This window comes from Anolis sagrei, chromosome 3, assembly GCF_037176765.1.
Source record: "Anolis sagrei isolate rAnoSag1 chromosome 3, rAnoSag1.mat, whole genome shotgun sequence".
In the NCBI taxonomy this organism is placed as follows: domain Eukaryota; kingdom Metazoa; phylum Chordata; class Lepidosauria; order Squamata; family Dactyloidae; genus Anolis; species Anolis sagrei.
Genome location: NC_090023.1, coordinates 258,747,494 through 258,763,523, shown reverse-complemented (window position 1 = coordinate 258,763,523; position 16,030 = coordinate 258,747,494). Strand labels below are relative to the sequence as shown.

The 16,030-nt window shown below is 48.8% G+C and overlaps 1 protein-coding gene across 1 annotated transcript; it reads right to left on the bottom strand.

The window, feature by feature from the left end:
• Nucleotides 1-234: 234 nt before the first annotated feature.
• SOX2 (SRY-box transcription factor 2) lies at nucleotides 235-2,081 on the bottom strand. The gene has a single exon (XM_060767453.2). It carries the CDS (start codon nucleotides 1,317-1,319, stop codon nucleotides 297-299), a length of 1,023 nt encoding a protein of 340 aa, XP_060623436.2. The 5' UTR covers nucleotides 1,320-2,081; the 3' UTR covers nucleotides 235-296.
• Nucleotides 2,082-16,030: the final 13,949 nt, after the last annotated feature.

Here is a 16,030-nt window from a genome sequence, read left to right as displayed (position 1 = left end):
GCGCATTCATTCCCTGGCCAGTGGAGACGGGGCCTTGGCCCGACGGCTGGAGAGAGAGGGGGAGGGAGAGCTCCCTCTATTTCTCTCCCTCTCTTCCTCTCTCTAGACCCCCTCCCCTCCCTCCCCTCCCCGGCGAGTCTTTGGGGCCCTGTCCAGTTCCTTCTCTGTACAAAAATAGCGGGGCGGAGGCGCGGGGAAGGAGTTCACGGAGAGTCTGCACCCCGCTTGGTCCGTCCATCCGTCCGCCCCGGGAGGGGAGCGTGGGGGTGGGTGGGTGAGTGGGGGGCATGGGAGGCTCACATGTGGGAGAGCGGGAGCGTGCCGTTGAGGGCGGCCCCGGGCCCCCCGGCGCCCTGGTAGTGGGGCCCCAGGTGGAGTCTGCTGGCGCTGCCGGGCTCGGGCGCCTCGGCGGCGGGGAGGTACATGCTGATCATGTCCCGGAGGTCCCCGGCCTGGCAGGGGGCGCGCGCGTGGGCGGAGGCGCTGCCCACGGGGGGGCTGGAGGAGCTGGCCTCGCTCTTGACCACGGGCCCCATGGCGGAGAGCGGCATGGCCCCGGGGGGCGCGGAGGAGCCGCCTTGCTGGGCGTAGGAGGCGGCGGTGGGCATGGCGCCGTAGCCCGGCGAGCCGTTCATGTAGGGCTGGGCGCCGTACTGCTGGAGGGCGCTCACGTCGTAGCGGTGCATGGGCTGCATCTGCGCGGCGGCGGCGGCGGCGGCGGCGTGGGCGTTGAGCCCCGGGTGCTGCGAGTAGCCCAGCTGCTCCTGCATCATCCCGTAGCCGCCGTTGGACCAGCCGTTCATGTGCGCCGCGTAGCCGTCCATGCGCTGCTGGGCGCACCCGCCGGGCCCCAGCGCCGAGCCCGCGACGCCCACCCCGCCGCCCAGCCCGCCCGAGCCCGCCGCCGCCGCCAGCAGCCCGCCCGGCAGCGTGTACTTGTCCTTCTTGAGCAGCGTCTTGGTCTTCCGCCGCGGGCGGTATTTATAATCCGGGTGCTCCTTCATGTGCAGGGCGCGCAGCCGCTTGGCCTCGTCGATGAAGGGCCGCTTCTCCGCCTCCGAGAGCAGCTTCCACTCCGCGCCCAGCCGCTTGGAGATCTCCGAGTTGTGCATCTTGGGGTTCTCCTGCGCCATCTTCCGCCGCTGCCCGCGGGACCACACCATGAAGGCGTTCATGGGGCGCTTCACCCGGTCCGGGCTGTTCTTCTGGCTGTTGGCGCCGCCGGACACGCCGTTGTTCCCGCCGCCGCCACCGCCGCCCGCCGTGGCCGTCGCCTGCGGGGCCGCGGCCTTCAGCTCCGTCTCCATCATGTTGTACATGGCGGCCAAGGGGAGAAGAGGCCCAACACCCCAAGGAGGGGAACGACGAGGAGGGGAAGCGGGCAGAGGGGCAGCCAAGCACACAGTCAAGGAAGGAAGCCCACAAGGCAGGAAAAGTCAGAAGTCGGGCTGCTGGGGAGGGAGGGTCGGAGGGAGGGAAGGAGAGGCTGCCCCCCCAAGCAGCAGAGCCTCCCTTCACCGACCAGCCTCTTCCTCTTCTCTTCCTCTTCCTCTCTCTCTCTCTGCCAACAGCGGCCTTCCTTCCTTCCTTCTTTCCTTCCTTCCTTCCTTCTTCGGGTGGCTACTCTCAGGCTACTCCAGGAGAATCATAACAAAGGCGCCTGGGAGAAAGTCCTGCTGGAGAAAACTTCTTCTTCTTCCGTCTCCCCTATTCTTTCTCTTCACTCGGCGCCCCCTTTTTTTCCTTCCTTCCTTCCTTTCCTTCTTTCTTTCTTCCTTTCTTTCTTTCGGGAGCTCTTAAGTCTTAAAGAGCCCGCAAAGGGAGGAAAATGGGGGGGAAAAGTCTCTGTTTCCCCCTGTTTTGTTTTGTTTTGTTTTCTTTCTTTCTTCCCAAACTCTTTCTTTCTTTCTCTCTCTCTCTCTCCTCGCCTTTCTCTCTCTCTCTCTCTCTCTCTCTCTCTGCCTTGACAACTCCTGATACTTTTTTGAACAAGTTAATAGACAACCATCCATGTGATGGGGGGCTTGTCAGGGAATAAATGCCTTCGCCTCGGCCAATCAGAGCTCGCCCGGCTCCTCCACTGAGCGCCGGCCTCGGATGGGAGTTTTGCATGAAAGGGGGCGGGGCTTCTCTCACTCACTCACTGCTCCCCCCCCCCCCCCCATACACACACACACTAGTATCCAGCCGTGAGCGGCTTCAGGGCGGGGAGGCGGGACATGGAGGCTGCCACTCAAAAGGGCCCCTCCGAGCTCCTCTTTGCAAAGCAACAGGTCACACACACGCCTCGGGGAGGGAGGGGGGAAGGAGGGAGCGCGCAAACGGCCGTGTGGACGCGTTCAACAACAACAACAACAAACAACGGCAACGGCTTCACTTGAGTGCGGGCTAGAGAGGAGGAAAGGGAGGTTGCCCCTTGGCTCCCCCCTACTCTTCTCTTTTAAGCCAGGCCCAGAGAGGGAGGGAGCCTTCTTGGCCCCACTTCTCCCTGTGGACGCGCGTGGGCTCTTCCACCCTCCGCGGTTGTTGGGCTTTTCTTCCCAGGCTGAAAGCAGCAAGTGAGAGCTCCACAACCCACTTGCCTTGCTGCTTTCAGCCTGGAAAGAAAGGCCTCGGGCCCACCCCAAACCTGCCCTGGCCTTCTCAGACAAGGGTCCCTTGGCAAGAAGGAAACTCTCTCCTTGGCTTTTGTCCCAAACTCTCAGCTCAGCCAGGGAGACCCGTGGTCCACCCTACTGGTTCTCACTGAGCTTCCTAAAAAGGCTTCTTGAGGACCTGGTTGTTAGCAGAATAGTCCCTGGGAAGTCAACCTGGAAAGAAAGGCCTCGGGTTCACCTCAAACCTGCCCTGACTTCTCAGACAAGGGTCCCTTGGCAAGAAGGAAACTCTCTCCATGGTTTTTGCCCCAAACTCTCAGATCAGCGGAGGAGACCCTTGGTCCACCCTCCTGGTCTCCACTGGGCTTCTTAAAAGGCCCTCTTGAGGACCTGTTTGTTAGCAGAACAGTCCCTGGGAAGTCAACCTGGAAAGAAAGGCCTCAGGCCCACCCCAAACCTGCCCTGGCCTTCTCAGACAAGTGTCCCTTGGCAAGAAGGAAACTCTCTCCTTGGCTATTGCCTCAAACTTTCAGCTCAGCGAGAAGATCCTTGGTCCATCCTCCTAGTCCTCACCGGGCTTCTTAAAAGGACCTGATGTTAGCAGAACAGTCCCTGGGAAGTCAACCATAAGAGGGGCAGATGCCACCAAGCCTCCTCTTCTTCCCAAACTGGGCCTCCTCAACCAGTTTAGGGATAGCCTTTCCTCCAGATTATCACACAGCCCTCCATGAAATAATTAAAAGCCTTTCTCTACCCCCTTCAACATTTTCTTCCTCACATGGAGGAGGGATTCAGTGCAAACACACACACACACAGATACCATCTCAGTGCTTCAGAGTCACAGAATCTCCTTTTTTCCAGCCAGAAACCCTTCCAGCTCCAGCAACCTCCTCCCTTCACATTTCCCCCAACTATTTAAAAAAAGTATTTTAAAAAGGTGCCATTATTTCCCTCCTCAAACAGCCCTAGGAAGCAGGTGCACAGGTCCAAGAACAAGTAGGCTTTTAAAAGAAAGAGGTTCTGGAGAGGGAGCCAGGGGGGTAGCTGCAAGGCATGGGATTATTTTAGCACTCATTAAGTCTTTTAAAGAATTTTAATCGATTTGGTTGTTTAATTCTATTTTAATACTTGTATGTTAAAGATATGAAATAGCACTTTTTAAAAAAAATGTTGTGAACCACTTTCCACCCCAATCTAGAGACAAAGGCAGGATACTAATAATAATTATGGTGATAATAATAAATAACAAGGAGAAGAGGGGGCACAGGCACACACATCCATGTTCCCTCCCTGAGCCCTTGTTTTTGGGGGTGAAGAGAGGTAGGAGCCAGGAAAGGCGAGGAGGCAGAGGAACTCTTCTATTCTGTGGATTATTGCTAGATATTAGACATACAGCTCAGGGTGCATTTACAGTAGGCACGGGCAAACTTGGCCCCTCCAGGTGTTTTGGACTTCAACTCCCACCATTCCTAACAGCCTCAGGCTTCCTTTCCCCCCTCAGCCCTTGTGCCGGCAGGACTGAAGACCGACAGGTCAGAGGTTCGAATCTGGGGAGAGGGTGGATGAGCTCCCTCTGTCAGCTCCAGCTCCCCGTGCGGGGACATGAGAAAAACTTCCCACAAGAATGGTAAAACATCAGAATATCCTGGCGCCCCCTGGGCAATGTCCTTGCAGACGGCCAATTTTCTCACATCAGAAGCGACTTGTAGTTTCCCAAGTTGCTCCTGACACAAAAAAAAAGTCCTGAAAAATTCGGCAATCACTAGTGGCTTTCAGTTTTGTTGCAAATTCGGGGGAAAGGGTCCCACTCTTCTGCCCTTATTTTTCACTTATTTAAAATTTTCCAAGCAGATGCTGCCAGCCACATTTGTGTTTTGGGAAGGGCGGGCGAGTGAGGAAAGACCCCGCAAGCCCACCTGCTCAAAAAGCACCCCCTTACCCCTGAGTAACGAAGCCAGGATGTTTCCCCCCCCCCCCTTTCCTTCCTCGGTCCGTTAGTCCTGCTTTAATGTATTGTCGGAGGGTTTCATGGACGGAATCACTTAGTTGTTGTGAGTTTTCCGGACTGTTTGGCCATGTTCCAGAAGCATTATCTCCTGACCTTTCGCTTGCATCTATGGCGGGCGAAACGTCACGACCTCTGGGGATGCCTGCCATAGATGCAGGCGAAAAGTCAGGAGAGAATGCTTCTGGAACATAGCCAGACAGCCCGGAAAACTCACAACAACCCAGGCCCCTTCTACACAGCCCAGAATATCAAGGCAGAAAATCCCACAATTCCTGCTTTGAACTGGGTTAGCTGAGTCTACACTCAGGGCCCTTCCAGACAGCCCTGTATCTCAGAATATCAAGTCAGAAAATCCCACAATATCTGCTTTGAAGTGGGCTAGCTGAGTCCACAGGGCCCTTCCAGACAGCCCTATATCTCAGAATATCAAGTCAAAAACCCCACAATATCTTTTTGAACTGAGCTAGCTGAGTCCTCACTCAGGGCCCTTTCCACACAGCCCCATATCCCAGAATATCAAGTCAGAAAATCCCACAATTCCGGCTTTGAACTGGGCTAGTTGAGTCTACACTCAGGTCCCTTCCAGACAGCCCTATATCTCAGAATATCAAGTCAGAAAATCCCACAATATCTGCTTTGAAGTGGGCTAGCTGAGTCCACATTCAGGGCCCTTTCCACACAGCCCCATAGCCCAGAATATCAAGGCAGAAAACCCCACATTAAATGAGTGTGGACTCAGATAACCCAGTCCAAAGCAGATATTGTGGGATTTTCTGCCTTGAAGTCCTGGGATATAGGGCTGTGTGGAAGGGCCCCTAGTCCTGCTTTAAGTTTGTTTCAACTTCAAACTCGAATGGCTTGGGGGGGGGGGGGAGAGAGAGAGAGAGAGAGAGAGAGAAAAGATAGATGGAAAGGCTTTGGGAGCCGATTAGAAATTTTGATGGCGTTTGGAGAGGTTGAAGAGGCCTTCCAAATGGAAGAGGGAAGGGGGGGGGGAGTATTGACAGCGTTTCAAAACTCTCCATCGAATCTCGTCCCCTCTCCCTCTCTCGCTCCCAAAGGGAGGGGGAAAGCGGTTGGAAAGTGATTTCTATGGGAGGGAGGGAGAGAGAGACACAAAAGGGAAGGAGCCCTAGACGCCAGGCAGGGCGCCCTGGACTCTGAGCGCCGGGGGAGAGACTCGAGGGACGGGCCTGGCGCGCCCCCTCCTGGCCGATCCGCTGCCCGCCCCCACGGCCCAAAAGAGCGTCCCAGGGAAAAACAAAGCCCTTCCAAGGCCCCCCAAAAAGGAAAGCGGGTACCCAGCCGTTAATAGGAACAATTAATTGGATTTTTCGGAGGGTAGACTTTATTATTACCCCAAGACTTTGTTATTATCCCGAGATGTGTTGATTCAGACAAGAAATGCCCAATTCTCTCACTTGATTTTTGTTTACTGGCGCTGTAAAGACGTGAAGGAGAAGAAATAGACCCCCCCCCCAACCAAAAACAAAAAACCCCAAAGACAGACACGTTGTAATTGTCCAGACACTATATTTAACTTGGATGTTGTTTATACTTTCGCCTAAACACTCGGGAACGTCCTTCCCTCCCCCTCCCAAAAATATCTTGGAAGGAAAGGGGAGGAAGCAAGATTGTCGCTCTTCACACCATGATGGAGGGATAAATCCGGAGTAAATCGGTTGCGGGGAGCGGGGGGGGGGGGAGAGAAGGAAGGTCCCTCTCTATTTATCCCTCCACTCACGAAGCTTTTTCTTGCCACGCTACTCTATAATAAACACAGTTAAGCGGTGAAAGTTGGGCCTCTCCGTTAATTGCATTCGCCTTCAACAAGGCACGAAGGCGGCGAAACGTGGCCCGATCCGGGGTATTATTCACCGCCGTTTCCCTTCTCACCGCATAGATACATAATAAAGCGTTATAGTAAAACAAGGGACGGGTTTTGCAACCCAAACAGCCTCTTCCTCTTGCGCCTTCTCTGTTTGGCTTTGCAGACTCTGCGCGTTAAATCCGGCTTCCCTCTTAAACCAGATTTATTCTGACGGAGGGAGAGATGGGCAGAGATACAGGAGGGATCTCTTTTCCCCTTGGCTTCTCCCTCTTTCCCCCGGATTATGGCCTCCTTCAGAGTAAGAGCACCCCATTCCCAGCCCCCCCCCTTCCCTTCCTTCCCCCTCTTTCTCTCTCTCTCTCTCTCTCCTCCAACGCGCAGAGAAGAGGCATTGTATGGAGAGAGGCCTGGAGAGCGACGTTTTAATCTGAATGGATTTGAGATGCGTTGCCGTTGGTATAATTTATGGAAATGAAATAAACATCTCCCCCTCCCCACATAACCATGTTTCCTAGAGATAGAGTCTTAAGGAAGGGGGGGGGGATATGTTAGGAAAGTCTTGGCGGGCGGGGTGTCTTCCTGCCTTACCATTTTCATAATATAATATAATATAATATAATATAATATAATATAATATAAAATAACAATACTATATTATAATTGGAAAGTTTTCAAAATTATATAATATAATATAACAAAATAATATTATATTATTTTATTATATATATATATTATAATTTTAAAAACTTTCAATACTATATTATATTATATTATAATTGGAAATTTTTAAATATAATATAATATAATATCACAACATCATATTATATTGTTCTATTATTTATATACAATTCAAAAAACTTTCAATATTATATTATGATTGGAAAGTTTTAAAAGTTATATAATATGATATAACAATATTATATTATATTGTTTTATTATATATATATATAATTTTAGGGTTAGGGTTAGGGTTTCAATACTATATTATATTATGATTGGAAAGTTTTAATATATATATATATAATAAAACAATATTATGTTATATTCTTATATTCTTATATTATATTATATTATTATATATAATTTTAAATCTTTCCAATTATAATATAATATAGTATTGTTATTATATTATATTATATTATATTATGAAAACGGTAAGGCAGGAATTTTTAAAACTTTCAAATTATATTATAAGTTAAAAGTTTTAAAAATTATATATACACACACACACATACATTGAAACATACAGTTTTCAAAGTTCAACATTCAAAATATCAGTATTTTTCCCCAATCCCATATTATATTAGATATTAGATATTATATTGCTATATTATTATTATATAATATTGTTACATTATATTATAATAATGTAATATAACAATATTATATAATATAATAATATAACAATTTAATATATAATAGAATATAATATATAATATATAATATGGGATTGGGGACAAATACTTGTAATTTGAGTGTTGAACTTTGAAGATTGTATGTTTCTGTTCTGTGTGTGTATATATATATATATATATATACTTTTAAAAACTTTCAAAAAATAAATAATATAATATAATATAATATGGGATTGGGAAAAATACTTGTATTTTGAATGTTGAACTTTGAAGATTGTATGTTTCTGTTGTGTGAGTGTGTGTATATATATACTTTAAAAAACTTTCAAAAATAAATAATATAATATTATATAATATGGGATTGGGGAAAAATACTTGTATTTTGAATATTGAACTTTGAAGATTGTATGTTTCTCTAGTGTGTGTGTGTGTGTGTGTATATATATATATATATACTTTTTAAAACTTTCAAAAATAATAATATAATATAATATAATATAATATAATATAATATAATATAATATAATATAATATAATATAATATGGGATTGGGGGGAAATACTTGTAATTTGAATGTTGAACTTTGAAGATTGTATGTTTTTATGTATGTATGTATGTGTGTGTGTGTGTATATATATATATATATATATATAATATTTTTAAAAACTTTCAAAAATAAATTATATATATATTATTTATATAAATTATATATATATAAAACTAATAAAATAAAATAATAAAATAATAAAATAATATATATATTTTATATATATATATATATATATAGTCAAACGACTGCTTTATTTCGAAAACTGGGGAGAAGTGACTAAACCTCCGAGACTCCTTGCCAAAAGTGAGGGATGTGATGGAGGCTGGAGAAGTCCCTGGCTGTCCAAACCGGGACCGCGGCGCCTCTTCCGGCCCCCAAGGTGCCCACCACCTATCTTGTCTTGGGGAGATGACTGGCAAGCCTGGCGCCCCCTCCTCTTTTTTTGTGGTCCTTAGCTGCAAATAGAGGTTTAACTTGCAGCAATTAGGCGGGAACTAGCCAAGCATCTTCGTATTATGATGCTCGTTAAAACCCCTTCTTTTCTACATCTGCATTTGAGTGTGTTCTCCTTCACTCTTAATCTTCTTATGGAAATGAAGGCGAGCGGCGGGGAACCAGCGGAGACTTAGAGAATGTCCTTGTTAGGAAGGAATTTCTCAGCATTGTTAATTAGCAGAGTTTGACGACCACCAGGATTGGGCTGGGATGGGGCTTTCTGTGGCGGGGGGGGGGGGGAGGCACTCTGTTTAACCACTGGCAACCCCTTGGGCGAGGAAGAGCCCCACTCTTTCTCTTTTCATGCTCTAATTTGGAGAGAGAGAGAGAGAGAAAGAGTGGGGGGGGGGGTCAACCCTGAATGGAGCCTCCTGTTTGACAGCGAGGGGCGCAGAGAATTTGTATCTCCCTGTGAAATAATTACGGCCTTGATAACTCAATTTCCTGCAAAATGTCAGCCTGCTAATTCCTTAAAAATATTTTTTTAAGCATTATTTTAAAAATCTCAAAGTACACAAATATTCACCAATTTGGAGAGGTTTGTGTGAATAAGAGAGAGAGCCATACACTTTTAACATAGGGCTAAGGTTTCAAATAGAGCTCCTAAAGGCGTTTTCAATGGCCACAAAAAGAATTCTCATCCGAACAGGAAATAGGAAATGTTTCCAGGTCCATATTACCCTAAGTAGATAGGAAAGAAATGTTTGACTTCCCGGGTTAAAATGTTTGGAAATCCATTTCTCTCCGATTTTAACACCGGTAAACCACAAACCACAGAGACCTCACAACCTCTGAGGATGCCTGCCATAGATGCAGGCGAAATGTCACGAGAGCATGCTTCTAGAACATGTTTGTTAAAATGTTTGGAAATCCATTTCTCTCCGATTTTAACACCGGTAAACCACAAACCACAGAGACCTCACAACCTCTGAGGATGCCTGCCATAGATGCAGGCGAAATGTCACGAGAGCATGCTTCTAGGACATGGCCATAAAGCCCGAAAAACCTACAACAACCCAAACTACAGTAACCCGCTGCCTCTAAAAAAAATATAAATAATCTGATACTTTAGAAACCAGATAAACAAGGCAGGGTGTCCTCAGGGGCCACTCCGGGCGATAAAGGGCAATAAAGCGGATCTAATCTAATCTCCATGATCATTCCATTCATCTCTTTGGGGTTATCGTGCAATTTGTATTCGGGTTCTGTGAAGGGCGACCCACGTGCAGGTTCAGAATGACATCCAGTTGTGCTCCCGATCTATTGTTTACCTTCTTGGATCAGGTCTGTACTATGTTTACACTCCTCAAGCTACAAACTCATGGGATGCTCCCTGTTTTCGGCCAGGATCACGTTCGGTATTTATTTATTTCTGCGGACTGAGGAGTTTTGAACTTGCAAGCAGCATGGCTTCCCTTCTACAGCCAAACACCTTTTTTCCAGAAGGAAGGAAATGAGTATACAGAGAATTCCCCGCTAGAAGGCGAGTTAATATCAAACTCGACTTTTCCCCCCCATATATTGATGGCGGATTGTTGGTGGATTATGCAAACAATGCACAACAGAGGAAAGAAGGACGGCGGAGGTGTGTGTGTGTGTGTAAGAAGAGTGTGGTGGTGCCTCTGACTTTTTGGGGGGGGGGGGGGGGGAGAGGAAAAGGCAAGGCAATGAAACAAAGTGAAGAAAGGAGCAAACTTAATCCATAGTAAGAAATTTCCAAGCGCAGGATCCTACTTCAAACCCTAGCAATCTTACTTCTCGATTTCAAATCCCCGTCCAAAGGTGTTTAATCTGTTTGTTTAGGCCAGGAAACCTCTCAGGGGTCGTCTTTCATTTCCTAATATGGGAGTTTAAGGAGCCTTTCGCCACCAAACCCGAAAGGGCTCAACCCAGGGAGAACTCCCAGGCTGGTCCTGCACTGCCACCTAAAGCAGCTTGGACGGTAGCATACAGCCAAGGCATCCCATGTGTCTACACTGATCGTAAATTACAGTTCAAAACTGCATTACATGGCGGCGTACAGCCAACCTCAGTTTCTCCTCGTCACAACATCTGAAAGAATGCAGGTCAGGCTTTGCGGGAAGTATTTTGCTTTAATTCATACTGCGATTAGGAAGGAAGGAAGGTAGGAAGGTAGGAAGGAAGGAAGGAAGGGAAAGGGAAAGGGAAAGGGAAAGGGAAAGGGAAAGGGGAGGAAAGGAAAGAGGAAGGGAGGGAAGGAAGGAAGGAAGGACGGAAGGGGAAGGGAAGGGAGGGAGGAAGGAAGGAAAAGAAAGGAAGGGGAAGGGAAGAGAGGGAGGAAGGAAGGAAGGAAGGAAGGAAAAGAAAGGAAGGGGAAGGGAAGGGAAGGAAGGGGAAGGAAGGAAGAGGAAGGGGAAGGGGAAGGGGAAGGGGAAGGGGAAGGGAAGGGAAGGAAGGAAGGAAGGAAGGAAGGAAGGGGAAGGGGAAGGGGAAGGGGAAGGGGAAGGGAAGGGAAGGGAAGGGAAGGGAAGGGAAGGGAAGGGAAGGGAAGGGAAGGGAAGGGAAGGGAAGGGAAGGGAAGGAAGGAAGGAAGGGGAAAGGGAAGGAAGGGGAAGGAAGGAAGGAAGGGGAAGGAAGGAAGGAAGGGAAAGGGAAGGGGAGGGAAGGAAGGGAAAGGGAAAGGAAGGGGAAGGAAGGGGAAGGGGAAGGAAGGAAGTTATTTTCTCGTGTGCATAGTTTTTAACTAAGCTATATTACACCTCCCTCAGTTTCCTACCAGTCATTCAGAATAGATACTTCAGTCATTCAGAATAGATTCTTAGAGGAATTCAGATTTTTGATGAACACTAACAAATAAATCAAAACAACCCCTTAACACTTTTGCTGTCTGATCCTTTCTATCATTTCCCCCTTTAAAGTAGGGTTATGAGAGAGGCAATGCCACTGAGAAGCCCCTCCAGGAGTGGCGAGATCTGCAGGCGAGCCACCTGTTAGGCCTCGGCTTCGGAAAGCCCACCTCCACCCCTTTGGCCTGGAAAGGCAGCCAGATTGGGGTGGGGGGTGAGGGCTTGCTGCTGCGCAAAGTGGGTCTCGGGTGGCAGGCTCGGTTGCCAAGGCCACGCGGAAGTCCGGCTGCTTTCCTTTGGGGCTTTCCTTTCCTTTCCTTGGGAGCGGACACCTGCACCTTGGGCTTGGCAGGAAGGAGCTCTTTCTGCACCTGCATGAAGTGACTGCAGAAAACGCTCCAACATAACGGACCCTTGTCCCAAATACTCCCGGATCCGAAAGAGCCTTGGGGAGGGGGGCATTTCCTTCCTTCTTTCCGTCCTTCCTTCCTTAAACCCACGCGGGGCGGCGCCTTTCAAACTCTCCCCATTCCCGCTCTAATCCCCCCTTCCATCCCAGTCCGGCTGCCTTCACCCTTTTGGCTCTTTCCTCCTCCCAAAACCCAGGGCAAGGCAGCCTCCCAAGGCCCAGAACTCTGCTCGTCCTCCCTGCGCTCTCCTCCTCCTCAGTGGTTGATGTGGAAGGAAGCCCCACAGGCAGGAAGGAGGCCCGGGAGGTGCCTTCATCCCAGGATTTGTGGCATTCCCGGCTTGGACCTTCTCCCCACCACACCACTCTACGCAACTTCGAACTGAGGAGACCAGACAACAAACTCCCACAAAAGAGATGAGAGACAGCCTTTCATGCTCACCAGGGCGCTTTGGTTTGCAGATTTACCTCCGAAGCCTCAAACCAGCTTTCCTACACGTGTAAATCACATTCGAAATTGCAGTAAATAGTCAATGGAGACGGGGACCCACTCGACTTACTCTAATGCACACACCCCAACTTTGCTTGCCCTGGTTTCAAACCCTTTGGTCATTGAAACACCTCTTCTCGAGCTGCCTTCAACCCGCATGAAGCGACCAGTGCAGATGTGCCAGGGTTGCCCCTTCCCTTGTCTCTTTGTCTCTTCCGGTTGAGTCTGGCCAGCGGGAAGGATGGCACTAGACCAGGCCCTATGCCTTTGGTGGGGGCAGCAAGGTCTGGCTGGGCTTCAGGGCTGCCCCAAGGAGCCCCCGCCCTTCGGAGCTGGGCCCACGGGGAACTGGGCCCCACCCGCGGCAACAGAGTAGCCAGGCACGCGCCCCAAACTTGGTGCCTTTCAGACCAAACGCTCCTCCGGAGGAAACCCCACATCAGTGTTTCTCAACCTTCTTAATGCCGGGACCCCTTAAAACAGTTCCTCGTGTTGTGGTGACCCCCCAACCATAGAATTATTTTCATTGCTACTTCATGACTGTAATTTTGCTGCTGTTATGAATCTTAACGTAAATACCTGATATGCAGGATGTATTTTCATTTACCGGATCAAAATTGGCACAAATATCCCATACGCCCAAATTTGAATACTGGTAGGGTTGGAGGGGGGTTGATTTTTGTCATTTGGGAGTTGTAGTTGCTGGGATTTATAGTTCACCTACAATCAAAGAGCATTCTGAACTACACCAAGGATGGAATTGAACCAATCTTGGCACACAGGACTCCCACGACCAACAAAAAACACTGGAAGGGTTCGGTGGGCAGTTGTAGTTCACCTACAACCACAGAGCACTGTGGACTCAAACAAGGATGGATCTGGACCTAACTTGGCACGAATACTCAATATGCCCAAATGTGAATACTGGTGGAGTTTGGGGAAAATAAACCTTGACATTTGGAGGTTGCAGTTGCTGGGCTATATAGTTCGCCTACAATCAAAGAGCATTCCGAACCCCACCAATAATACGTAGATTCGGGCCAAATTTCCCACACAGAAGCCCAATCACCAACAGAAAATACTGTGTTTTCTGATGGTCTTTGGCGACCCCTCTGACACCCCGTCTCGACCTCCCCAAGGGTTAAGAAACGCTGCCCTATATATATTTCACTGGGTCGCACCTCAAGAAATGGGGCTCAGGGCGAGCTGCTTTTTCAGTCAAATGATTGGTTTTATTTGAGAGCAAAATCAATCCCGCCTCCTTGCAAAATACAGGCATGCCGAGTTCAGTCGCTGTCACTAACTGGGTCAGATTGACTACTTCGAATTCACTTTCTCGGTCCAGGTTAGATACATCAGGAAACACTGCCAAAGTCTGGCGACCAGAGTAACGGAGGGGTCGAAACCCGCCGCCGGGCTCCCCATAATCCGGGGCTGCTACCTCGACAACAGGCCGCTTGAACCGCGTTGACCTTGATAGGAGCCAAGGGTAAAAGGGCCTGAATGAGGCGATGGAGGGAGGGATGGGGCGGCCGAGTGAACTCCGCACCCACAGGGACAACACCTCATTCAGATAGGAAAAGAAACCCCAGAGCAGTCCCCCCACGGTTTCCTCCCCCGAGAAGCAGGAAGGCGGTGGGATCCTACTCGGATTGGTTTCTTTTCAAGGGGAACTTCGGGGCCGGGGGGAGGGGGGGCAGTTCCAGAGAAGGGGGTTCGTTGGGCCATTCTGTGGAGCGACTCCTTGATTGCGTTTGGGAGTTTTTAAAGAATTGGGGGGGGGGGGGGGGTGGTAAAATCTTTCCATCGCACTTTAAGAAACTGGCCTAGAGCTGTGGACCAAATGAAAGGGCAAGTCTACACTGACCATTTAATTCAGTTGGAACTGTTTGGAGGCAGCCTCGGGAGTTAATTCGCCCGTTAATGTCCTCAGCCGCACAGTTAAATGGGCTTCCTTCTATGATGCTTTCATCCTGGATGAAGCAGTCAGTGTGGATGTGCTCCAATAGAAGCTTCCCTATATCTTGGCACTGGGATGTCATCCACTGGAAGAGGACAAAGGCTCTTCCTTGCCTGAGTGGGGAGAGACCCCTGGTAGTGGGGCCTCTTGACTCAAGAGCCCATCATCCCCCCCTCCAAGGACGCAAGTCGGAGGCGAAGGGAAGCGCGGCCCTCTGAAATACTGGCAGCAAAGGCCGGAGATGAGGAGGACCCCCAAGGCCACACCAGCCCTTTGGTCCAGAAAAAATCCGCCTCCTGGAAACCTATTTAGACTGCTTTGGTTTTTGAGAAATCCAGAGGATTTCATACCGTAGGAGTGAAGAAAGACGTCCAACTCCAAAGATCCCAAGCATCAAGAACGACTCAAAAGTGTGTGTGACTGTGAGCTGCCTTATGCCCCAATGGGGAGACAGGCAGGGTGGAAATGAAGAAAATGAACCAATATTCCAGACAAGAAACAAGCAGAGACAGCTAATGACCTCTCAACAAAGGATTCCCCCAGTCCTTGAAAACTGCAAGGCTATTAAATGCTAATCAAGGTGACCAACTGAAACATTCACCCCTACCTCCAACAGACAAGAGTTCTTTCTCCCACCCAGGACATTATTCCACAGATATATAAACCCCATTTTCCTAGTTCCCTACAGACCTCACAACCTCTGAGGTTGCCTGCCATAGATGCAGATGAAACGTCAGGAGGTAATAAAATAATGGTAATGAAGGAAATAAACAAATACGTTACATACAAGGGAGTGAAGGTTGTGGCCCTCCAGAAAAGCAGGTAAAGTTAGGGAGGGGTCAAACACACGACAAAGAAATGGACACAGGGAGAGCCTCAAGGATCAAGAGGAATGGTCCAAAGTCATCGAATCATAAAGTTGGAAGACACCTCGTGGGCCATCCAGTCCAACCCCCTACCAAGAAGCAGGAAAATGTCCACAACATTTCCCATTACAGGAGATGTGTTGACCTTGAAGGCGTCCAGGAGGGTGTGGATGGAGTTTCCCCAAGAGGAAAAATTGAGAAGTCTAGAGCTTTTACCTGGAGGGGCCCTGATTTCATGGGCGTGGGTTGGAAGAGCTCCAGAAGGCACCATTCCACACCCACTTGCTGGGTCTGGAAGGAGCCCCAAGTTGTTGTATCTCCTAGAACTTTTATATGGAGGAGCCCAGATTTCATGGGCCTGGTCTGAGACAGAAGGTCTTCTCCTACTCTTCCCAACTCACAGCCATAAAATCTGGGCTAGTCGAGCTTGAAATCAGGCCCCCTCCAAGTAAAAGCTCTAGACTTCTCAATTTTTCCTCTTGGGGAAACTTCATCCACACCCTCCTGGACGTCTTCAAGGTCAACACATCTCCTGTAATGGGAAATGTTGTGAACATTTTCCTGCTTCTTGGTAGGGGGTGCTTGGTGGCCTTCCTATGTTCATGCATAGTCAGGTCCTCCAGGGTTCCTCAAAAGAACTCTCCAAGCCTTGTCAAAACTGG